The 25,911-nt window shown below is 42.2% G+C and overlaps 1 protein-coding gene and 1 pseudogene across 2 annotated transcripts in view; one reads left to right on the top strand and one right to left on the bottom strand.

The window, feature by feature from the left end:
• Positions 1–25,911, bottom strand: part of KALRN (kalirin RhoGEF kinase) — a 765,876-nt gene that overhangs the window by 145,837 nt on the left and 594,128 nt on the right. The window contains exon 34 of the mRNA XM_084643219.1: positions 5,119–5,365. Within this exon, the coding sequence (XP_084499345.1) occupies positions 5,119–5,365 (247 nt within the window). The remainder of the gene's footprint in view (positions 1–5,118; positions 5,366–25,911) is intronic.
• Positions 6,077–6,310, top strand: LOC311528710 (small nuclear ribonucleoprotein F pseudogene; annotated as a pseudogene). The gene has a single exon. The product of its transcript is annotated as a small nuclear ribonucleoprotein F pseudogene (transcript).

Below are 25,911 nucleotides of genomic sequence, written 5' to 3'. Positions count from 1 at the left end.
ATCTCAGTCAGATTAATTTACCCATGTTAGATACATGGAATGTTTTTTGTTAGTAGCTATGCTGTTAAATATAACTTGAATATCCAATTGGCCCAATTGCACCATGTGGATATGCAAGCACAAGTCCCATTACCTGTTTTTGAAGTTTTATGGATACATATAATATGCCCTCAAACAACTGCTCCAGTTTCCATTATTGGTACAAAACAACTGCTGCATAATACTTTAGAGTTGTTTTTAATAAATTCCTTTCTGTTCAGTGTGGGTGTTCAGCATGTATTGTGAGAACCTTAATTTGCTACTCTAGAATTTTAAGGTAAACTATCATTTTGATGTTACATTGAAATGATAGAGCAATATGATAAATTCTAAAATTCAAGATAACTTGTAATTGTATTTCTTCTAAGGGCCACATTCATCCTCAGAATCACCACACAGCAAAAGCTGTGCATGGATTATCTTACCTGAGCTAGCAGGAATCCAGCTAGCACAGGCTTCAGAACAGATAGCGAGCAGAGTACACACCTAGGGTCCGTACCATTGTGCTGAAGCCCAGACTGTGCAGTCTTTACTGCTATTATTATTTGTACTAGCTGGATTCAAGCTAGCTTGAGCAGGCTAGTTGATTCACAGCCTTAGATGAGATTAACTGAGTGACACCAAGGGTAAACTTGTCTCAATTTATTTAATGTACATTTGCTAGGTTATTAGGTTTCTTTCCATTCATATAGATTTCATTCCCCTAATTTGAGATTCACTGTCTCTTAGAGCACAATTGTACAGCAAAACAGACAGGAATAAAAGTCACTGTTTTCTGTGATGTGCCATGTGGGACAGTTCAGACAGTATTTCAGTCTTAGTAGATCATAACTCTTCTTTGTCTCTCCCTTGGAATGCTAGTTGGGAAAAAAAAATCATGAATTCCTAAGTACAGTACCAGAACTGCAGGACAGTTTTTTACTCAACCAGCCATAAATTACTTGGGAATGGGAAAGTTTAGAAAACCACGTGCCTGTTTACAAACGTGTAATTTCAAATGCTGTTGGACTGTTAGAAATAAAGAACAGTCAGGCCTGCACTGTTACCCTGACCTGTAATCTAGTCACAGAGAAAACCACCGTGTATTCTCACAGGAGTGAGCAGCAGCAAAGGCAAGGGAAGGCTATGAGACAAGCATTTTAAAGTTCTAGTTCTATTGTCCATCAACAGTAGACATCAGGCAAAACCAGTGGGGATTCTTACAGGTTTTTATTCTATTCTATTTGGGGCTCTTCATAATTTTTCGAATCTTTTTATGTTACTTTTTTATTATTTTAAAAGAAACAGTAAAGAACCTTCATAACACATTCGGAATCAGTCAATCTACAGCAGCAGAAAGTGTCTGAATGCATCTGCACTTGTCAGTTCTGCCTTTACGTCTTCACTGGCTGTTAAACAGGAATTTTATATTGTTAAATATTACAAACATTGATTGATATTTTTTAGGTGACAGCTTGCACTGATGCTAGATAAAATGTTGGAGCAAACCCATAAATCATACACGTTTTTAGGGTTTATGGCCAATATAAACTCCATTTTAAGACCCCACATATTTATATAAACAGTGTAAGGTGATTTATATAAAAACAGTATAAGATATAAAGATTATACAATTATTTGCCATTTCTCACTAAGCAGATGCAGTTATTTTTTAATATTTTGACAGAAATCTGCTAAATTATGTCTCAATTTACTGATAGAGACACTAGGTTTTAAGTGAAGAGACTTTCCGTTCTTGAAATTATATTGCTTATAAAGACAATTATAAATAATGTTGTTATCTCCAAGGCTGCTTAACCCACTGCTGCTTTTGTATAGTTGTGCAGAATTTCATATTTGAAACAGATGGGTGAAGTCTGCTTGCTATATTTTTCCATATAAAATTGTGAATTGGCCCATGGAACAAAAATGCTGGAGAACCACTGAGCTGATGAAGCAATACTGAGAAATTAGAGCGAGGCTAATAAGTTGCTCTTGGTTTATTTTTAAGTTTAAGCAAGGGATTGGGTTTTGGTCTGAAAACAGCTGCTGCAGTGACAGGCACCATACAAAAACCTAAGCTGCTCAAAAAATTCAAGTTTAGACATTTTTAATGAAAAAGGGGACAGATTTTTTTTTATGAAAAACTGATACCCTTCTTTGACCCACTCAGAGAGAAAACTACAGCTACTGTTGAGTTCAGATTCAACAGCACTGAAATCCTGCAAAGTTGTCTCTTGAGATTTTGACCCAAAATTGCAGAAATCTCATGAGAGCAACATATTTCATGCAATTTTGGTGGTATCTCTACCAGTAATGGAAAACGGTGGTTTTTGTGGTCTCAGATATAACTTAGAACAAAAACTATAGGGGCAGGTTCTGATCTAGGATTTTAAAGCCTAGTGTGCCAGGAATCTGAATGGGTTATGACTGGAGTTTCCAGTTTCAGCTCACCTCTGTGAAATACCAGAGCATGAGTACCTTGTCACAATATTCCTACCCAACACAATACTCTTGCATCATGTAATCACTTCAGGGTGCAGCTATTAGTACAGAGGCTTGAGTGATATTTAATTACATGTTTCTCCTCCCACACTTTACCATTATTAAAGTTCCCAAATGCACACTAGACTAACCACATTTGTAACAATACAATTCAGCAGCACCCTCTAGTGAATGAACGGAGGACAAGCACCTGCTGCAGCATAAACAAAAGTTGTCACAGTGCATCATGACTCCAGTGATGTGATAGACAGGAAAAGCCGCAGTAGAACTGAGCAAAAAACAGGTGAAACTCAGATCAGGTTTGAGGATTCTTGGGCTCTAGGCTCACCTACAACCAGCAGCGGTGGCAGCAGGATGTTTTTCTCCTCTCCCGATGCAATATAGGGCATGGGAAAGGACCATAACAGAGAGGCCACTGGGGAATATCAAATCTGAGCGTGAATTACCTTGCCCCTTAGTTCTGTGGTTATCTGATCTGGTGTTTTAGTTCAGGCCCATCTCTAATTAAAACCATGCTCAAAATCTTTAGTACTATACATACACAGGAGTTTGCCCTACTCATTTTTCTATTTTCTTTCATCTTTGTGCCAAGTCCCCACCTGTGGTGATGGAGGTTTCTTGAAAGGAACAAGGACAGAATATAGCTCATTTTAATGCATGCTTTTTATAAAAACTTCCAAGCTTATTTTGTTTCATGAGAATAAATTTAACTCTGCTTCCTATGCTGTAATGGGAAAATTCACAAACAGAAAGACGAGGCCAGGTTGGTATCTTGGGGGTCAGGAATACTATATAAGGAGCCTCTTCTCCCTACACTCCTTAGAGCACTTGCTTGGCAGAATTCTCACCTAGCGCTCAATAGTACACTGAAAGGGGACCTGAACAATGAGGATGCCATGCACTATAGACCCAATAGGTTGTGGTCTGCTAGTTTGCGGGTATGATCAAGCTTCCAGCATATGTGTTGTTGTGCAGCTAGTCAGAGTAGCATACTAGTTCTTTTGAAGGTTTCAGCGTAGCAGCCGTGTTAGTCTGTGTCCGCAAAAAGAAAAGGAGGACTTGTGGCACCTTAGAGACTAACAAATATATTTGAGCATAAGCTTTCATAAGCTACAGCTCACTTCATCGGATGCATGCAGTGGAAAATACAGTGGGGAGATTTTATATACACAGAGAACATGAAACAATTGGTGTTACCATACACACTGTAACAAGAGTGATCAGGTAAGGTGAGCTATTACCAGCAGGAGAGAAAAAATACCTTTTTTAGTGATAATCCAGGTGGGCCATTTCAGGAGTTGACAAGAACGTGTGACGAACAGTGGGGTGTGGGGGAAATAGTTTTACTTAGTGTAATGACACATCCACTCCCAGTCTTTATTCAAGCCTAATTTAATGGTGTCCAGTTCGCAAATTAATTCCAATTCAGCAGTCTCTCGGAGAGTTTTTTTGTTGAAGAATTGTGACTTTTAGGCACTTCATGTATTGACCATTGACAGCTTGGAGCTATTCTACCAGGTGACTGAAGGATGGCTTTAGTAAGCAGTATATAGAAAGCACTGCTCCATCTATCCCCCAATGAATTTTTTTTAGAACAGTATATATCCTTTGTCTAGGTTAGAATTTTTTTTTCAATCATGCTTGCTAAATTAATCATACTTTTGACTACATTAATAATATTATTTCACTTTTTAACTGTAGGCATTTATATGAAAAGGATTTTCATTTTGTAGTAACATCAGCGAAGTGTAAAATCTGGAAGGAGAGCATCAGTCCTCTTGTTTCCGTGCATAAGTAGTTGTGGAGGAATCTCTCTCACCATGATGTACCACAGTACACAGGTCATTTCACCTTCCTCTTAAGATACAAGTACATGTCACTTCCAGAAGCAAGACTAGCTGATCTTCAAAAGTCTAGTCTAACATGGCAATTCCTGTATCCCTTACTCAAGAAACTGTATTTTACTCAACATTATGCCTTTGTCACTGTTAGTTGCAAATCTACTCAGCTGATGAATAAGTTAAAATGGAGACAATCAGATATTCCTAGAGGAAAACTTGGCATCACCAGGGCTCACCTGCAATTATGGACTCTTGTACCAGTGAAAAGAAAGTTTGTGTGCAGGGATTAACAAAGGGACAAGTGTGTAGGAAGATAACCAAAAGAACTGGCATTAATGTACACTGCAGCATCCATAAAGCATCAGATATATAATACGGGGATGCTGAAAATACACACAGTTTAACTTTCACTTCTCCTAGACCATTAGGAGTTGCAGGTGGTCCCATAAGACATTCAAAAGACATTTTCTCCTACATGTATATTAAAGTCTATGATTATACTATGATCTGTGACTCCAGTGTCTCAGGATAATAACAATCTCCATGCTGGTAATAAAGAGACACTCTCATGGAGATTTCCTAGAACTGTATTGATTTACAAGAAGGTATTAGCAGAACATATTAATGACTAAAATGTAACTTATCTACATCTGTTCCTTGGGAAGTGGGCGGTGCTAGAAAAACAGTTGTGTATTTCAAAAGGGGAAACCTGAGATAGTCTTTGCTGAGGGAACTCTGATAGATTTCTGCCTACCTTTTCCTGAAGGGAAGAAGCAGTCCATCTCCACACTGCTCCGAGAATGGGAGATGCAGAGAGTGCTGCTGGGGACTAGGCCTTCCTGAGGGGGGCTCCGCTCAGTTGTCCGTACCAAACACCAGCCAGGCCTTTCACTGGGCCTCTCCAGTAACTCCACTGTCTGTCCCACCTGGATGCTCAGCTCACTGCTGTGGCCAGCTGTGAAGTCTTGTAGCACCACGGTTAGTTCACACCCTCCAGACAACTGCCCAGGTAGAAAGAAAAATATCAACAGGTTAAAGTGCACTGAATTCAATTGGCTGGTATACTGTATTTGTATTGGCAATCCTAGATCTTTGGCTGATAGGATTTCTGTTGCAATTCCTTAGCAGCTGTGTTAGTCATTTCCTTTGTCAAAGTTCAACTAGCCGTGCCTCTGATTTCCTTTATTTCTATTGCCAGCCTTAGGTAATAAATTCAAAACCACCCATCTGTTAACCCCTACATTTGCTGACGTTTTCCAGCTTTGGGAGATTTTCTTTCCAACACTTGTTTTTCTTGCGTCTTTTTGAAGGAGAGTAATGATTGGGGTTCAGGATTCCCCAGCATTCTGATCAATCTCAGAGTAAGCTCCAACTCTCCTGACCACAGACTGGGTTACATTCATGTTCTGCACCCTCTCCACATGAGATCAGTAGGGGTTTCAATGAGGGAATGAATACAGAATATACAAGAAAAGAAACCTGCCCTCATTTCACCAAAAGTGGGTTGTTCCATACAGTATGTTCTCTATTTTGAAGTTATGAGGCCTCCACTGCTTCTCTTGGAAGAAAATCAGACCTCTCCTCCTTTTTAAGGGAAAAATAAACACCCGAAGGAGCAGCCTGGGGCATTTCTATTTGCCTTCCACAGGCGCACGTGTGGCCCTGCAAGTAATTTTTGTTTTTACTGCTGCCTTGTGCCAGGTCACGTTACCATGAGCTTGCCCCTGAACTCCAAGCCCTTCCTGAATGGGCTGATGGGGAAGCCAGTAATGGTGAAGCTGAAGTGGGGGATGGAGTACAAGGGCTACCTGGTGTCTGTCGACAGCTACATGAACATGCAGCTTGAACATACAGAAGAATACATAGATGGTGCATTGTCAGGACACCTTGGTGAAGTTTTGATAAGATGTAACAATGTCCTGTACATCAGAGTAGAAGAAGATTGAGAACTGAGAGAATAAGTTTGTATATTTCTGGAAAATAAAGATCAGTTTTTCTCTCTCACACACACACACAAATACACACACACACACACACACAAACCAGTTTTAAAAGCTATGTGCATTGCACTAAAGTGCCACTAGATGTCTATGTTTGCCATCATACACCAAGCTAATAAGGGACTGAATGGCCGTTTTATCTAAATATGGGGGAGGCTGGGTGGGATGTACTGAACAGCATATTAACAAACCACTGTCTCAAATGAGCTGGGCTTAAAGCCAAGAAAATAAATGGCTGCATGTTCCCCTGGATACTCCTTAAATGACAGCCAGAGACTGATCATTTCCAGTAATGAGGGTGGCAGGTGTTACAAACTAGGCAAAGGCTTTCTTCAGGTGGCCGATTTGATTTTTGGAAAGTATGTCCATTTTCACTGTTTAAACCGAAGAGGAGAAATAACCCTAATATCGCCTAGTTAAAGAGTGAGTCGCCTTGGGAAGCCACTGCTTCAGAAAGTCAGAACACAGTAAAGCATGTTACAGTGAACATCAATCTATGAAGCCCTGCACTGAATATCTGACATGTCCATATCAATTATTTGTGACACTGCACCTCGTGCAAAAGACACAGGAATGGCTACCCTAAAAATGGAATTATGATGTGGCTTGGTCAATATCTTGTTAAATTCCTAGTGGTCTGTGATAAAGGGTCCTTCAACCAGGACAGCACTTCTAAACACCTCCACATAGGAAGTACCTTCACTTGGTGAACCTCAGATATTGTCATTAACTAGTGACTTCTACAGCCTTATTGTTTTCCTCTTACTTGTTAAAAATAGTCACTCAAGGCAATGGGCCAAATTCTGCCAAGTTATACTGGGATTTGGAACAATTCCACTGTAGTTAATAAAGCTAATAAAGCTGGATTTATTCTGGTATAACTAAGGGCAGAAAGGGTCTGAAACTGTACTCGCAGAGAAGTAATAGGAGAGTTCAGTTTCATCAAAGGGATAGGGGCATATCTAGACTGTTCCCTCACATCCGCTTCAGGTGTTGCTATGTGTCTGAGGGATGACAAGGCCTGAGAACGAACATCTGAGGTTCAGCTAGAGTTGTGGAGAGGGAAAATGATCTCTGGTTATCTTACTCTAGTTGTGACAGCAGATCATTTCAGGATCCTCTCAGTTACATCCACAAAAGGAGTTAGCAAGTAGTTTCACCTGGTATGTATCTGAGCTTTGACTACCTGGCAGTAATGGCAAGTTTTGGAAAAATATCTGTAAAGCATATAAGTGAAATGCAGATGGATCAGCCCGTTGATGGTAGACATCCTTTCACCTATGAAGTGCTCCCTTAGTCTATTACTTGTTTAATACATTTTTAAAAAAAGAGAATAATTATTTCAGCCATAAAATGATGTTATCATATCTACAATCAGTTATGCAAAATAAAATACATGCATACCACAATTACATTTGATATGAAAGAGAGAAAAAGAAAATATATAATGCCTCAGAGCCTGTATTTCATATGAAAATAGTTTAATACGGTTCTCCATGAGGTGTTCCCTCATTATTTTAGAAATAACCCCCCGTTACACTTTATTCATTTAATAAATCAATAGCCGAGTGTTAGTTAGCATCTAAGCACTGTGCAGTAGGAACAGTACAAAACATGAATATAAAAATAAAGATCTAACCTTGAATAGACAATAAAGCAGAACAATAAGATCAGACACAAAGACAAACCCAGTACTCCCCGGGCACAGAGAAACCCCCAGGCATAGGCATACCCAATTAATATTAGAATCAGTAAGAAAAGAGAATAGCAAATACAGATAATAAACTATTAGCACTTAACAAAGGGGCCCAAAAACAGTTCAGCCATCATGACCTGAAAGCAGCTAGTGTGGGACTCTGGCAATTCTGACCCAGGTGAAACCTGTACAACCAGGAATTCTGGACTCAAAAACCCCTACCCTGGACTAGTTGTGCCTTGGTCTCCTGTGTAGCAATAGCCAGTGGCTATGAAGACATCTTCTGCGCTTTTTTTGTGCCTGAGCCACGGAATATAACTGATGAGTTCAGTACACTGTTACAGGCTGAGATGTGTCTGTAAGGAGTCACATAGTTCCATCTGATTAGCTCTCAGAAATAGTCCCTTGGAGTGACCAACTCCATTCAATGAGGCAGTGAGCAGAAACATAGAAAGAATATGTGCCATTTGCTATGTGGGCTGCAGAGAGCCAGGCACATTCCGTAGGTCAGCCACTGCTCCCTGTTAGTGCCCCAGTGGAGCTAGCCATCCAAAGGGGAGTGGCAGAGAGATGGCAGAGCTGAGCAAGCACAGAGAAATGTATCCACCACACCTGTGTGAAAAGTTGACAGAGCAGCCACTGCAGAACTTCTGGCTGAGTCCCTCCACATCCCATGAAGCCTAGGCTACAGCTTAAAAGCCACAATATGACCCATAGACATTGAACACGTTGCTAGCTACACATGGCAACTAATTAGAGATGGGCACAACTGCAGGGTTCAGGTCCTGGTCTGAACTATCAGTTTGGATGCATGGTCATCTCTATTCTGCCTTTTACTAACTATCCAAGCCAGTTCAGGATTATCCCTGTTATAGTTATTTTACACACTTTCCCTATGCCTAGTATACCAGGTGCATCAGACAGAACACCTATCTAGACCTTCCACACATCCCAGTTATGCAATGGAAATAAATTTCAGAGGAATGCTGGAGCTAGAAGAGAACCCCATCCTATGCCAGCACAATCTGCAGTGACTGAGTCATTCATTGCTACTATAGGATGCACACATGGGGGAAAAGCTCACAAAATTATGAGCACTGATGTGAGCCGTTTACTTTATGTTGACTCTGCTGACCCAACTACACAACAACGTCAGGCTCCCACTGGAGCTTTCATGTGGGAGGACCCTGTCAATTGCCCACCAGCCTTGGGATGATGAAACACAAGCCTTAAAAATGATCCCAGTCATGAAGACATCCTGCCATCAGGCAATTCAAGCTGCTCCAAGCACAGGAGCCAGAAAAACTTTGTGAGCCGTATGGTAATGTTTAATGTGGAATTAATGTATTATGGTCTTTTCTGAATCATAGTCTGATATATGAACATGGGCATCAGCACATCTGTTTGGGCTCAAGCAGCAGAGTGGCCATGAGAGAAAGTGAAGGGGATCACAGACTGAGCCCCAAAGTCTACTTATCATAAATATTAATATTGTAAAGACTGCCCAGGTCACATCCAGTCCATCCCCCTGCCAGTGCAGAACTATTCACTACAGTACATTTGCTAGTGCCTTATGACTTTATCACTCAAATATTAAAGAGAGATGGGAATAGTCCTCTGGCAGAGAGAGCTGGGGTTTGGGCCAGATGTGTCCCCAGGGAAGGAACCCTAAGTACTTCTAAAATGGGGACAAGTTAGTCTCCGGTAAAATAAACTGTGGGGAGCTAAGCACTAAGTGAAGGTTTACCTAGAATTTGTATTATCTTTTATTAATATACCAAACCTCACCCGGGGTGCCTAACAATACTCTATGAGAGTGTAGTTTTGTTCATCACAGGGCAGGAATGCCACCTTTTTACAAGTTTAGGGGAAATCCTCCAAAGCCTCAATTGTTCATCCCACATGCTGCAGTGGGTCTTACACACCGTGCTTCTGAAAGATCAAACCAAGCTCAGTTTGAGAACTGGGAAGTCGCTTATAATAATCTGTTGATGGTTGCTAGGTAAACAAATAAATACTATCCTGACAAACCTGTAACACTCTGAAGAACAATGTACTCTGTTCAACTACCTGTGGACATGGACTAAACAACACCCAGAGCACTTCCTGTATCTGAGGGTTATGGGGTTAATTACAGGTCAGACAATCTCACTGCCAGTGTGAAGAGGTAAATAACCAAATTACAGGCGGGACTGATTCCAAGACCTATGTCTGAATTCCCTGTGTTTTGGGAATGTTCAAATCTTCATCCAAGTTTTGCAACGGAGGTCCATCTCTAAACTGAATAGTGGATGGAAGGTAGGGAGCTGGGAGGAGATTCTATGCACTGTGCCTAACACTCACTACTTTTCAAATAATTCCTTGTGAATTTCACACTGGACTCCAAACACTGTCAACTGAGGTTGCTTGCCTGACATGCTTTTGCCAAGGTCTAAAACTGAACTGCGATGCCAATTGTCCATTTAAGCTGTTGTCCATTTAGGCTATTGCCCTGTATATAGCTAGCCAATATTAGAAGGTTCATTGGCAGGCAACGCCCAAGGCTTTTTCTTTTGCAATATTAATCTGTTTGGGGGAGGGTCTGGATAAAAGGTTCTACTTCTGGCCCATCTCTAATTAATGCTCTATGTATATTTGCATGGACTTCATTGTTAACAGAACTCCTGTGCTTGTGTTACATCTTTTTCACACTTAACTTATTTCTCTTTCATAGAATATCAGGGTTGGAAGGGACCCCAGAAGGTCATCTAGTCCAACCCCCTGCTCAAAGCAGGACCAATTCCCAGTTAAATCATCCCAGCCAGGGCTTTGTCAAGCCTGACCTTAAAAACCTCTAAGGAAGGAGATTCTACCACCTCCCTAGGTAACGCATTCCAGTGTTTCACCACCCTCTTAGTGAAAAAGTTTTTCCTAATATCCAATCTAAACCTCCCCCACTGCAACTTGAGACCATTACTCCTCGTTCTGTCATCTGCTACCATTGAGAACAGTCTAGAGCCATCCTCTTTGGAACCCCCTTTCAGGTAGTTGAAAGCAGCTATCAAATCCCCCCTCATTCTTCTCTTCTGCAGGCTAAACAATCCCAGCTCCCTCAGCCTCTCCTCATAACTCATGTGTTCCAGTCCCCTAATCATTTTTGTTGCCCTTCGCTGGACTCTCTCCAATTTATCCACATCCTTCTTGAAGTGTGGGGCCCAAAACTGGACACAGTACTCCAGATGAGGCCTCACCAATGTCGAATAGAGGGGAACGATCACGTCCCTCGATCTGCTTGCTATGCCCCTACTTATACATATCTGTTTGGATTTCAGTTTTAATATTGCAAAAACAGAGATGTCCAGAAGTAAAAAACAATACATAGCACCTCAGAATCGAGGTAGCATGCAGAATACATTTCAATTAAATGAAGAGCTATTTACCCCTTCAGTACAAATCTTAAATAAACATATCTGATTTTCACACAAACAGCAAATGGTGGAAGATGAATTTGTTAGAGTCACTGAGAACAGCTCAGGCTATTTAACTGTTCTAAAATATGTAAACATTATTACAAAAACTCACAGTAGCTTGCTGTTTACATATATTCAATAAGATACAGCCCTGTGCTGGTTTAAACAAAGTATTTCTGTATTGTGCACTCATATAAATTGCTAGCTTTCTGTTGCTATTAGGATTTCTGCCCATCTGGTTTTGGATGACAGCCAGTTTTGGATAGAACCATTTAGTTACCCTAAACAGACTATTCTAAGAGGGTGAAAGAGGCAGAGAGAAAAAGAATGGGGTTTGCATTTATATCAGGAGATAAACAGAAAAATGAATTAGATTCTTAAAGGTTGATTTGGTCTGTACTGAAAAATCTCAGAGCTGTCACCACAGCCCAGAAGGGGACTACAAAATTAGGCTTTCCACTGCTGGATTTCACCTGACAATTTTCAATGTACAGCCTGGGGGAAGGGAAAGGAGGTAAGGAATGTTCTCTGTATAAATGTGTGTAATTTCCATAGGAGATTTGGAAAAAGCGAGGTTAAAAAAGATCAAACAGCATAAATCTTAGATGGTGATTAGGCATCAGAGAAGGGCTTTAGGTTTATCCCGGTGTGACTGGCTCTGCCAAAGACTACAGGCATTGAGGTACCCAGTTTCCTCCATCTAAAGCCTGTGCAGCTTTGAAATGCCTGGCTGAGAGCACTGGAGATTCTGGTTAACATTTTGCTGCATCTCTGTGAATAGGTTTTAGTGTGGGCCAGAGTGTGATTTCAGGCACAAAGGGGCTAAATCGGGAGTCATGAAGTGAATGGATTTACTCCAGATTTAGATTAGAATTAGACCCTTTATCTGGGGAGTCTTTAACTCATTGCTGAAGTCCTTTTTCAGGCAAAATTTCATTGGCTTCAGGATTTGGACCTGTTACATTCAGCTTTAATTTTCATTAAGATAGGCATGACATTTTCCTCTGACTTTTCTCTTCTCTTTGATAAAATTAACACAATCAGTCAATGGACCCCAGTTCCCTGAGACGATCTATTTCTATGTAACCCATTAGTTGCACATCTGGTTGAGATCACTGTGATGGCTCTGCAGCCCAAATTCACAGCTTATGCTACTGTGAGTCAGGCGATAATGCCAAGTGACATTACGAGATGCAGCAACCTATGGAATCAAGACATATCATGTGATTCTATGGCAAGAGAAAAAGGCAGTGATAGCAAGTGGAAATGTATAAATATATTAATAGAAAGGAAATCTGTTTTTATGAGCTCAAATAACATATACCTTTCATGTTAAACATCTCATTGCCAGACTGCACAACCACATCCTGGCTGTGCTGAGTTTTGGATTGATGCACATGCTCACACATCTGCAGTACAGCTTGAATGGCACTCTCTGAAGAATTTCAGAGGCATTTTTCAGGAAAATACGGCTTCACTCTACCCAAAAGAGCACATGCAATGTTGTCTGGAATGTTTTCAAGGTCAAGGGTGACCAGATGTCAAGATGTGTATTATGTTTGTTCAACAACTTGCTTTAGAATCCAGTCAGAACGTCAGTATGGGCTTGATCCTGGAAAATTGTGCGTACCCTTTATGGCACTCAGAACCTCTCAGAGGGTGCTCAATGGCTCCAAAGCTCACACTTGGCTCCCTGAAATAGTACAAAACGAGCAGAAACCAGTTATACCTCCTTAGTGGGCACAGAGCTAACATAGCAGCCTGCGTGTAGGAGGTTAGGAAGGAGCACATTTAGCTACTCAGCTGTTACAGCCGGTAGCCCCCAGTTTGTTCTAAATTCCCCCAGAGATTGGGAAAAACAGAGTATCTGGACCTAAATGGCCAAGAATTCCCTCAGCAGAAGTATTATACATCATATGTCATCTCCCAACAAATTGTTCAGCAACTCTGTGAAATCTAATTGTATACTATGACCAAAAGCTTACTGGTAAACAGCTCAAGGCACTGTACAAACACCACAGGCAAAGCTCAACAATGTGGTAAGTGTTAACTAACCAGGGAACTGAAAAGGTGAGTCTCAAATGGGCCTTGGATGGAGAACATAAAGATGTCTACCTGATATCAGCGATACAATAATATGCTGGAGAGAGTTCTACTCTCTCAGAAGTTTTGGTAAGAAACTGTCTTTATTTAGACAAACATTAATGAATGCCACACTCATTGGTTGACAAGGCTCTCCCTAGACATAATACTTTGTGCTTATATAAGTGGCTGTTATCTGAGGCTCTCAGCTCTTAAAGCACTTTCTGAATTTTAATACACCAAGCTTCACAACACTTCTGTGAGATCAGTGAGATTATGAGTTCCATTTTATCGAGGTACACAGAGGTTAAGAGATGTTCTCTAATGTCAACCAATAAGACAAAGGCAAAGTTATGTAATGCCCAAGGCCCTGCCTGCTAGTCTCCTACACAACTAACAGACACGTTCCCTTTCTTATAACCTACTTCTTCATTGTTAAACAGACACAGGAGAGCCCTGCATTCTGCTGCGCTGTGTGGGCAGCCTCTTCCCTGAAGCATGCAGCAGGGCAGGATCCTCCACAGCTTGCAAGATAGTGCTAGGATCAACACTGGCTCCTATCCCAGACAACTCAGACCACAATGGAGGCCTGTGGTCTGCTGGGTACGGTGTCTGCTTATACACTTATGTGTATAATGAAATGTGCAGCATGAATTCCTTTTCAAAGTGCACCTCTTCCTTCCCCTGACCATGGAATCCTGCCCTTGTCAGACTATTTGGAAAAGAGGGGAACCATCTTCCAGTGCCCTGCTCCTTTCAGAAAGCACTGGCCATAGCAATACTGGGTGCAAGGTGTTTGACATTCAGCAAAATGTTAGAGATTCAACTACAGTACACTAACCACCTCTGCTTTTAAATGATAATGAACTGGAAGTTGTTTCCTGATGTCTATAGCACAGGTCAGATCTCAGATTAAGTTTCTCCATAGGAGGTGGCAAGCGATGCTCAAGGGGTAAACAGGATTTGGTGGGCCAAGGAATATTTTGTTAGAGCTGAGGTCATCTCAATTTATGGAGTTGAAATTTGGTGGTATACACATTAAATATGGTTTTACTTCAAACAGAGATGAAGCCAGAAGAGATTAATATCACCAGGATTAAGTTTACTTTAATACAATCTCGTAGTTTGTCTAGATAATTATGTTGCTATCTCTACATTGTTGCTTCATTGCAAAAATCTCTGCCCACGTTCGCCTGAATAGGGTCAGATATTCCAACTTCCAGAGAACTCATAAAATGAATTGATCCGGTTGAAACAAAGGCTGGATACCTGACCTGTTTAATGCAAAAAAATGATAGTGTCTTGTAAATGTAAACATAACAGTCTGCAATCATACCGGTAGTATCACACCTACAGACCCCCGTCGTCAATGGATGGGATCATACCTGGGATCTCTGGAGCTAAATGCATGAGCTAAAAGCCATGTGGCTCTTTGCTAGGGCTGTAGCAGACTCATTAATCTCTAAGTGGTCTCGGAGAGGGGACAGAGCACCACACCCAGGAGGTGTGTGGGTTACATATTTCCCCTACCTGAGGAAGCACATCCTGTGTTTCAGGACTTCCCAGTTGAAATCCCAGATGAGTCCCCACTTGTAATGCCGACAGACCCTGGTCGTTGTCGGGCGGGATCAAACCTGGGATCTCAATGCATGAGCCTCTTCTGCATGAGCTAAAAGCCGCATTTCTCTTAGCTAAGGCTGTAGCAGACTCATTAATCTCCAAGTGGTCTTGGGGCCACTAGAGGGGACAGAACACCACACCCAGGTGGTGTGTGGGTTACAGTAGCATCACATCAAGCAACCAAATAATCCCTGTGCAGGAATGCTAGCATCTCACAATGCGTCAAAGAATACTCCATGAGAGTGTAGTGTAGTTTGACGTGGGGCATGCTAACTTCTCAAAACAGGTAAAAGCTGAATTCAGAAAACAAAAACACAATGAAGGATTTAAATTATTCCCTGATGGGTTGTTTTTTTTTTTTTTGCCCCAAATGTTGAAATCTGAGAACAGATGTTTTTTATACAATGGGTTTTATTTTTAATTGGAGGACATTATGCAAACTATGTCTAAACCATATGGTCTCGTAAATCAGACTCCCTTTTGCCATTTCTGGAGAGGCTAGCTTGGCATACTTTCTCCTTTTCCAAGTTGTTTCCCTTTTATAAATTTAATAGCTGCTATTTTTCATTTTTATAGAGGGTCCCTAGACTCAGTTACTATAAATCAGGGCCTAAGGCCTAGCATTAACTCAAGGGCGGATTTAGATAAATTGTCCTTAATGATATTTAGTAGGCTGTCTAATAGAACACAAAGTCAGATTCATACTTGAGATTATGGAAGAATGTATCTCAAGGAATTAGCAAAGTAATTCTCCTCATAGCTAGGAAAGCTGCAATGCTTTGTATTTTACAAAGTGTTATTAGGGACTGGCACCAGTCCCCATTACCCTCACAGGTGTTGCACTACAGAATGGAAATTTTCAAAAGGATATTATATAGTTGAACATTAAAAACATTTCATTGACAGTGATTGTTTAGAAAATATTGGGTGCCAGATTCAAGCCTTGGGCTGCACATACATATGTGCATGGGAGGGGAAACGAAAGGACACGCCGTGGAGTCCTCCCCAGGTACCTGTAGAATTAATGCTTTCATAGATCCTCAACAGTTGGAGCTGCAGAGGGGGGCATTCTGGGATGCAGCTGGACTGTGCTTAGTCCATGAATTTAGTGCACAACTCTCCCCCTGCCCACATTTCCTGTGCACTTTCCTCCATTGAGATTAATAATGCTCCTGGCATGAGTAATCTTTGTGGATGGCTGTGTAGGAGTAGTGTGGCCATTCCCAAGCAAGCCATAAAATATGCCCAGGCTTTTGCAAGATTACTGTATGCCCATGTCCACAAACAAACAACAACTAAACAATCAACCGTCTGCATTTGGCTCTGCATCTATAGCTGGTAGAGGATTTTAGACATATGCTCTGACAGTGACTTGACAGATCCCCTGGTTGCCCCTCTCACTTGGAAAGGGATGTTGGCCACATCAAATCCTTCCAGCAGTTTCCACTCCTGCACTGGACGCATTTTGCACCACAAGGGGCTGCAGCTTGGGTTCCACCAGCTGATCCCTTGGTGTCTGATTTTCCACTGCATTACACCAGTATTTCACTGGTGTGACTCCACGTACCAACTATTGTAACAGAGTGGACAGTTAGGCCTGGTGTGTTTACAGCAAAGGTCTAATTGCACATAAAGCATTATTAAAATAAGGATACTGCTTAAACCACAACAGTATGAGAGATTACAATGGTCTTTATACAGATCAGCTTATTTAAAATAGCGATAAAAAGACTCTGGCTGTGTTAACATGTTTCCCTTTTTAAAATGTTGCCTATGCTACTGTACTGTGGGTCTCAAATTAACCAACAGCTTCAGTTTTTGAATTTTAGAATTCTTGGTCTGTCCTTCAGACAGAATTGAGCTGAGCATGCCCAGAGGACACTGCTGCTATAAAATCTGTTCTTCTCTTATTACAATCTCAGATTGCATTTTTTTTTTGTTCCTCCTTGGGCACTAAATTCTATTGCAAATAAGAATACAAATCCAGGATTTGACTGTAGCTCTGACTTGCTTTATGAAACTGTTTTAGCTGAAAAGAAGTGCTCATTAACGTTGCCAGTTACATTATATAAGAGCTAAAAATGGATCAGTGAAGTCTAGCACAAAAAAGGAAAGAACAGAATTGTCCTAAAAGAACTGGCTATGCTCCTTTGATCAGAGGGTGATTTGAAAAATAATAGCCATTGATAAGCAAATCCAATGCCTCCGCTTCAGTTCTTCCACTGAAGACATTTCAAATCAAATACCGTGCCCTATGCAATCGGTGTCATATTCAAATAAATCTGTTCCCTTCGTTCTTCATTTTGACTTAATCAATATAGAAAGCCTCATTTTCAAAGTTTGACTAAGTTACCCCCACTTGCTTTGCTCACAAATTCTATATTTTTACTTTTTGCGCAATATACTGTGGCATGGGAGATATACCCTAAACTTAAAATACTCCTTAGGCTTTCTGGAAACATTAAATGCACAGCATAACCATAAGGTTCTCATATCTAAGTGTAAGGTTTGCAGTGTGACAGCCAAGTAAATTTAATGTTTCACATTAACATATTCAACATGCCTTTAACATGTATATGAATCTGTCAAAGGTACTTACCTGGGCCCATCAATGTAGTATATGAGCGCCTCACAATCTTTAATGTATTTATTCTCACAACATCCTTGTGAGGTAGGGACGTGCTGCTATGCCCATTTTACAGATGGGGAACTGAGGCACAGAGAGGCTACAGGCCAGATTTTTAAAGGTATTTAGGTGCCTGTATATCTGGCCCCAGGCAACTTGCCCAAATTCACCAAGGAAGTCTGTGGCAGAACAAAAGACTGAAGTCAGATCTCCCAAATGCTAGGGTAGTGCCCTATCCACTAGACCATCCGTCCTCTTTATAGGGAAGTTCCATTTCAGAGAGAAGGCTGGAATTTTCAAAGGCACTTAGGGGAGTTGCAGCTAAAGCCCACTGAAGTTCATCCTAGCTAAGCATTCATTTGCCCAGGGTTTCTTTGAAAATCCTGTCCTAAACCTGTCTGTTTCAGTTGTACTTCACTATTAGAATAAACTGAATAAGCTGTACAATGTACCTGTATAGTGGTACTTCTGTTAGCTTCACCAGTGCATGTTAACTACTAACTAAACTAAGCCTTTCTGAAATGATGGCGGCATTGCTAGAGATTCCATAGATAAGGCTGGACAGAGATTTTTACAAAAGTAAAATCTTTGTGTTTTATAATTTAATGATTGAATTCAGTCTCCATGTATGGCACAATAACTTTTCATAAGGAAATTTCATAATGAAAACTAATCACTGTAGAGGACGCTCTTTTAAAAGTTTGCCCATACTCTGCACATCTTTTGAGTTCTTCTGGTTAAACAATGGCAGTCCTAACCAATCACTCTCTCTCTCGCATGCTATTTTGGTCACACGCCACTTTTGAAATTCTAGAATTAAACACATACTTACTGCCCATATTCAGCATCAGCTGAGTGTATTACAGCAAGATGAGCCACCAGAACTGTTCAGCTACTTCTGTTACTTTCCTAGGTGGTTTATCTTAGGACAGCTCCCCCTCTACAAAGCATAGCTTATATTTTCATACCATTGGTTCTCCCACTGCAGGCTCTAGGCTCTCCCACCCCAGCTCAAGTCTATCTCCCTTATGCACAGACCAAGTTTCCCTGTATTCCTTGCTACAGACCTACTTACCCACCATGTCCCCATACAACTCACATATTCCCATGACCCCATATGTCCCAAGAATTCTGCTTTCTGCAGGTGCCCACCAAGAGTCTCCACTTCCTGCCACAGGTTTCCTGTCCCTAGAATTCTGTTCCTCAACATGATCCTACACCCACATCCCAAGTTCTCATCATTCCTCCTACTCACCTATCACATTCAGCTGTTATCAACATTTAGATTCAGCAATGTAGATATGTGTCAGTAATGATACTTAAACACTGACAGATATAATTGTTGCTACAATATTGACACATACCAATGTTTACAAGCCTAATATGGTAGGGAAGTAAAGAGTGGTGATGAGGGAACGTGTTGTGAAGTGCGGCTGTGTGGTTGATGGGGAAAACAGGGCTGTGTTTGGTTAGAGAATGGGGAGGATTTGGGCTATGCAGTGGAAAAGAATGGGGCTATATGGCAGAACACGGGTAGGAATATACCTCCGCAGGCGACCAGCCAAGGAAGTGGGTTGTGGAGGGTGGCGGGCCTTAGATACATCAGAGCAATGCAGGAGGATGCAGAGCGGCAATACACATCAGTGCTGATTTCCGTCCATTTGAATAACTATCAATGTTGATAAATATTTATCGGAAAAAAATGGAGAAATTCCTTTGTTCACTTTGAGTTAAAGTTTACTAGACTGCATAGCCCATAAACATAAACTCCAAAGCAAGGAAATAAGCTAGGGTGACCAGAGAGCAAGTGTGAAAAATCAGGATGGGGGCGGGAAGTAATAGGAGCCTATATAAGAAAAAGACCCAAACATCAGGACTGTCCCTATAAAATCGGGATACCTACTCACCCTAATAAGCACAGGGAAATAAGTAATTCAATACCCCATCTAAACTCTTCTCATTAGTAACTCCTCTCATACTCAACTGCCGTCCTTCCATAAGACATAAAAAAAATAAACTAGTATCACTAGCAGCTTTCTTAGGTAACCTGGTGCATGTTCACACTCCCTGCTATCTGCAACCTCTGTATCCTACACCTTCAACCTACCACTACCTTTTGTTAAGTGTTTCACTGCTGTGTCATTTCTTCATCTAGACTGTAGGCTTTTTAGTGTAAAGATCTTTCTGATTTTATCCATTTATACCCATAAAATGCTAGCACACTTTGGGCACTACAGTAATAATAAATACCTGCGCTGATGCAGAAATACAGTGATCACACCCTTACATTACCTGCAGCACAGCTGTAGAGCCTGCCCTTGGAGGTTTTCTGTGCAAATCTTTTAAGCAACAACCTTCCTAACATCTCAGCTGTAAAACCATATTTTTGGCTGTATACAAAACGGCATCCAAGGAAGAAATGAAACGGTGGTACCTATTTTCAGTGATAAGTACAAGGAAGGACTGCACCTTTGAGATGTTGTATACAATGTTCCCTCTAATTTTTGACAGGCTGTGTGCACAAAAAATTTCTTCTGTGCAAATTGTTGTGCGTGCAGTGTTTCGCCGTGTGCACAGGGTTTAGGATCTGTGTGCACATGCACACACGCATAGCTTAGAGGGAACAGTGGTTGTATATAGTGTGGCAGAGCTCTGACCTTGTCCCCATGGGTCCCGCGCTTCCAAGCAGTTTATGCTAGCCTCAGAGGCTCACTGCAACCCTCCCTGTAGCCCTTCTCTCTCTAGGGCCAGGGTTACAGTCTACTGAGTCCTTTTCATCATAAGCCAGCAAGGAGGTTGGTGAGAGAACTCCCACAGTCTCTGTTGTCCCTATGGGCTTATTCCCAAACAGTTTAGCCTCCTATCCTGACAGGGGCCTGTCTTCCCCTCCTGGGAGGTGTTTCTGTAGTGGAAGGTTGGGGGGAACCCAGCCCCACCCTCTTCTCTGGGTTCCGGCCCAGGGACCCTAATAGCAGCAGCTGACCTTTCACTGCCAGAGTTGCTACATTTCCCTGGGCCACTTCCCCACAGCTCTCCTGCTTCTCTCTCTGAACGCCTTCTTCACCCTTACCTTAGGGCTCCCTTTACCAGTGACTTGAGGTTGTCTTCATTACCCAGCCCTTCAGCCACACTTCCTCTCCTCTGGCTCCCCTCAGCCTGACCGGAGTGAGCCCTCTTATAGTATCAGAGGGGCCTTAATTAGGGTCAGGTGTTCACATTAGGTTAATAGCTTCAACTGACTGTTTGCAGGCTAACTGGAGTCATGTGCCCACCCTGGCCTGGAGCAGCCCGTGCTCTGGTCAGTCAGGGAACAGAAAACTGCTTATCCAGTGGCCGGTATATCTGCCTTTGACTACTCTGCTGTACATCTACGCACTCCCTGTCCGTGGCCCCACTAAGTCGCGGGACCTCCTGGTCAACCTCCTCCTGGCCCTGGCTAAAGCGGCCATCTATAAAACCAGGGTGAGGAGGTTGGCCGATGGAGTCTCCTGCGACTGCGGGGCCTATTTCCGATCCTCTGTCCATTCACGTCTCCGAGCGGAGTTCCTCTGGGCGGCGTCCACCGACTCCCTTGACGCCTTTGAGGAGCGGTGGGCGCTGTCCGGGGTTCTCTGCTCGGTGTCCCCGTCCGGTTCCCTTCGTTTGACCCTTTGACCGCACTCCCGTCCCTGTTTTTCATTAGTTGTCCCCCGTAATTAGTTGGTTCTCCAGGCCCTGTGGATCTCCCCCTTAGGCTGGGGGGGGATCCTTTTGTAGTGGACGAGCTCTGCCCGCCCACGTCCTGGATTCCCAATAGGACTACTCTGCTGTACCCAGCTGGCCTGGGTCTATCACAGTAGCATGGAAAAATGGGAAGAGAACCTGAAAAACTCATCCCAGAAAATGGAGCAATGCAGGAAAAAAATATGAAGGTATTTACACAATTTGGCTAAATCCTGACAACTTTCATGGACATTTTTTTCTTGTTTTTGGTAAAACAAAAACACTGAGGACAATTTTTTGACCAGCTCTGCCACAAAAGAATAGTATAACTGTGGTATCCACTTGTCAGATAAATAGGTTTGAACTACATCAGGTCAGGATTATTTTTGTTTGTTTGTTTCTGTGAAAAATTTAGCCTATTTTCCCCAACTTTGTTCAAATTTGTCTTTTTTCAGGCTTTTGTTGGGAAAATCCCAAACTGCAACATTTTCAGGTTTTGCTTTGTACAATGAAAATCCTCACTGAAAATGGACATTTCCTGCAGAAATATTCATTTATACACAAAACCCAGGTTTTTTTGTCATTTGTTTTACAGGATCTATTTTGAACCCAATGCATATGGTATGGCATGTATCCAAATCATGGCCCTGATTCAGGAAAGCACATGCTTAAGTCCCATTAGAGACAACAGGACTTAAGCATGTGCTTAAAAGTGCTTTTCTGAATCAGCACCTGTGTGACAGACTCATAGAGCCATACGGTTAGAAGGGACCACAGGGGCCATCAAGTGTAACCCTCTGCCAAGATGCAGGATTTGTTGTGTCTAAACCATCCAAGACAAATGGCTATCCAGCCTCCTTTTGAATACCTCCACTGAAGAAGTTTCCAGAACCTTCCTAGGCAGTCTGTTCCATTGTCCTGATGTTCTGACAGTTAGAAAGTTTTCCCTGAGATTTAATCTAAATATGACAGGTTTCAGAGTAACAGCCGTGTTAGTCTGTATTCGCAAAAAGAAAAGGAGGACTTGTGGCACCTTAGAGACTAACCAATTTATTAGAGCATAAGCTTTCGTGAGCTACAGCTCACTTCCTCAGATGCATATCGTGGAAACTGCAGCAGGCTTTATATATACACAGAGAATATGAAACAATACCTATTCCCACCCCACTGTCCTGCTGGTAATAGCTTATCTAAAGTGATTTCCAGCACAAATCCAGGTTTTCTCACCCTCCACCCCCCCACACAAATTCACTCTCCTGCTGGTGATAGCCCATCCAAAGTGACAACTCTTTACACAATGTGCATGACAATCAAGCTGGGCTATTTCCTGCACAAATCCAGGTTCTCACATCCCCCCCACCCCCATACACACACAAACTCACTCTCCTGCTGGTAATAGCTCATCCAAACTGACCACTCTTCAAGTTAAAATCCAAGTTAAACCAGAACATCTGGGGGGGGGGGGGAGGAAAAAACAAGAGGAAACAGGCTACCTTGCATAATGACTTAGCCACTCCAAGTCTCTATTTAAGCCTAAATTAATAGTATCCAATTTGCAAATGAATTCCGATTCAGCAGTTTCTCGCTGGAGTCTGGATTTGAAGTTTTTTTGTTTTAACATAGCGACCTTCATGTCTGTGATTGCGTGACCAGAGAGATTGAAGTGTTCTCCGACTGGTTTATGAATGTTATAATTCTTGACATCTGATTTGTGTCCATTTATTCTTTTACGTAGAGACTGTCCAGTTTGACCAATGTACATGGCAGAGGGGCATTGCTGGCACATGATGGCATATATCACATTGGTGGATGTGCAGGTGAACGAGCCTCTGATAGTGTGGCTGATGTTATTAGGCCCTGTGATGGTGTCCCCTGAATAGATATGTGGGCACAGTTGGCAACGGGCTTTGTTGCAAGGATAAGTTCCTGGGTTAGTGGTTCTGTTGTGTGGTATGTGGTTGTTGGTGAGTATTTGCTTCAGGTTGCGGGGCTGTCTGTAGGCAAGGACTGGCCTGTCTCCCAAGATTTGTGAGAGTGTTGGGTCATCCTTTAGGATAGGTTGTAGATCCTTAATAATGCGTTGGAGGGGTTTTAGTTGGGGGCTGAAGGTGACGGCTAGTGGCGTTCTGTTATTTTCTTTGTTAGGCCTGTCCTGTAGTAGGTAACTTCTGGGAACTCTTCTGGCTCTATCAATCTGTTTCTTTACTTCTGCAGGTGGGTATTGTAGTTGTAAGAAAGCTTGACAGAGATCTTGTAGGTGTTTGTCTCTGTCTGAGGGGTTGGAGCAAATGCGGTTGTATCGCAGAGCTTGGCTGTAGACGATGGATCGTGTGGTGTGGTCAGGGTGAAAGCTGGAGGCATGCAGGTAGGAATAGCGGTCAGTAGGTTTCCGGTATAGGGTGGTGTTTATGTGACCATTGTTTATTAGCACTGTAGTGTCCAGGAAGTGGATCTCTTGTGTGGACTGGACCAGGCTGAGGTTGGTGGTGGGATGGAAATTGTTGAAATCATGGTGGAATTCCTCAAGGGCTTCTTTTCCATGGGTCCAGATGATGAAGATGTCATCAATATAGCGCAAGTAGAGTAGGGGCTTTAGGGGACGAGAGCTGAGGAAGCGTTGTTCTAAATCAGCCATAAAAATGTTGGCATACTGTGGGGCCATGCGGGTACCCATAGCAGTGCCGCTGATCTGAAGGTATACATTGTCCCCAAATGTGAAGTAGTTATGGGTAAGGACAAAGTCACAAAGTTCAGCCACCAGGTTAGCCGTGACATTATCGGGGATAGTGTTCTTGACGGCTTGTAGTCCATCTTTGTGTGGAATGTTGGTGTAGAGGGCTTCTACATCCATAGTGGCCAGGATGGTGTTATCAGGAAGATCACCGATGGATTGTAGTTTCCTCAGGAAGTCAGTGGTGTCTCGAAGGTAGCTGGGAGTGCTGGTAGCGTAGGGCCTGAGGAGGGAGTCTACATAGCCAGACAATCCTGCTGTCAGGGTGCCAATGCCTGAGATGATGGGGCACCCAGGATTTCCAGGTTTATGGATCTTGGGTAGTAGATAGAATATCCCAGGTCGGGGTTCCAGGGGTGTGTCTGTGCGGATTTGATCTTGTGCTTTTTCAGGAAGTTTCTAAATATGCTATCTAAATATGCTATACTGAGTTTCAACCCATTGTCTCTTGTCCTGCCCTCTGTGGCAAAAGAGAACAACTTTTCTCCATCTTTATGGCAGCCTTTTAAGTATCTGAAGACTGCTATCATATCCCCCCTTATCTCCTCTTTTCCAGACTAAACATACCTACTTCCTTCAACTTTTACTCAGATGGCTTACATTCCAGCCCTTTGGTCATCTTTGTCGCCTGCCTCTGGATCCTTTCCCGTTTTTCTACGTCCTTTCCATACTTTGGTGACCTAAACTGGACACAGTACTCCAGCTGAGGCTTAACCAGCGCTGAGTAGAGCTGTACTATCACCTCCCATGACTTGCATGCTATGACTCTTTTAATGCAACCTAAAATTGCGTTGCTTTTTTTTTGCAACAGCATTGCATTGCTGACTCATGCTGAGGTTGTGCTCCACCACAACTCCCAGATCCTTCTCAACAGTGCTGTTGCCATGCCAGTTTTCCCCCATTCTGTGTTTGTGCATTTTTTTCTTCTCTAAGTATAGCACCTTACATTTGTCTTTGTTGAGTTTCATTTTGTTATCTATAGCCCAGCTCTCCAATTTATCAAGATCCCTCTGAATTTTAGCTCTATCCTCCAAAGTATTGGCAACCCCACCGCACCTTTGTGTCATCTGCAAACTTGATCAGTGTACTCTCTATATCTACATCCAGGTCATTAATAAAGATGTTAAACACCAGACCCAGAAGAGATCCCTGTGGAACCCACTTGAGACATTCCCTCCAATCCAACATAATTCCATTAATAGTTACTCTGTTTGTGGTTGTTTAACCAATTATGTATCTACTCAATGGTAGTTCTGTCAAGCCCACATTTCTCCAGTTTACTTATCAGAATGTCTTTTAGAACTGCGTCAAAAACCTTGCTGAAGTCCAGGTATATTATGTTCACCACATTCCTCCTATCCACCAAATCAGTTACTCTGTCAATGAAGGATATCAAGCTGGTTTGGCATGATTTGTTCGTGGTAAATTCATGCTGGCTGCTAGTGATTATCCCTTCATCCTCCAGGTATTCACAAACTGAATGTTTTATAATTTGTTCTAATAGCTTCCCAGGAATCAAAGTCAGGCTGTCTGGTCTATAGTTCCCTGGCTCCTCCTTTTTCCCCGTTTTAAAGATGAGCACTACGTTAGCCCTTCTCCAGTCTTCTGGAACCTCTCCTGACATCCATGAGTTTGTAAATA

Source organism: Lepidochelys olivacea, assembly GCF_965140295.1.
Source record: "Lepidochelys olivacea isolate rLepOli2 genome assembly, chromosome: 11".
Taxonomy (NCBI): domain Eukaryota; kingdom Metazoa; phylum Chordata; order Testudines; family Cheloniidae; genus Lepidochelys; species Lepidochelys olivacea.
The sequence above is the reverse complement of the archived record's forward strand: the minus strand, read 5'-3'. Positions and strand labels throughout refer to the sequence as shown.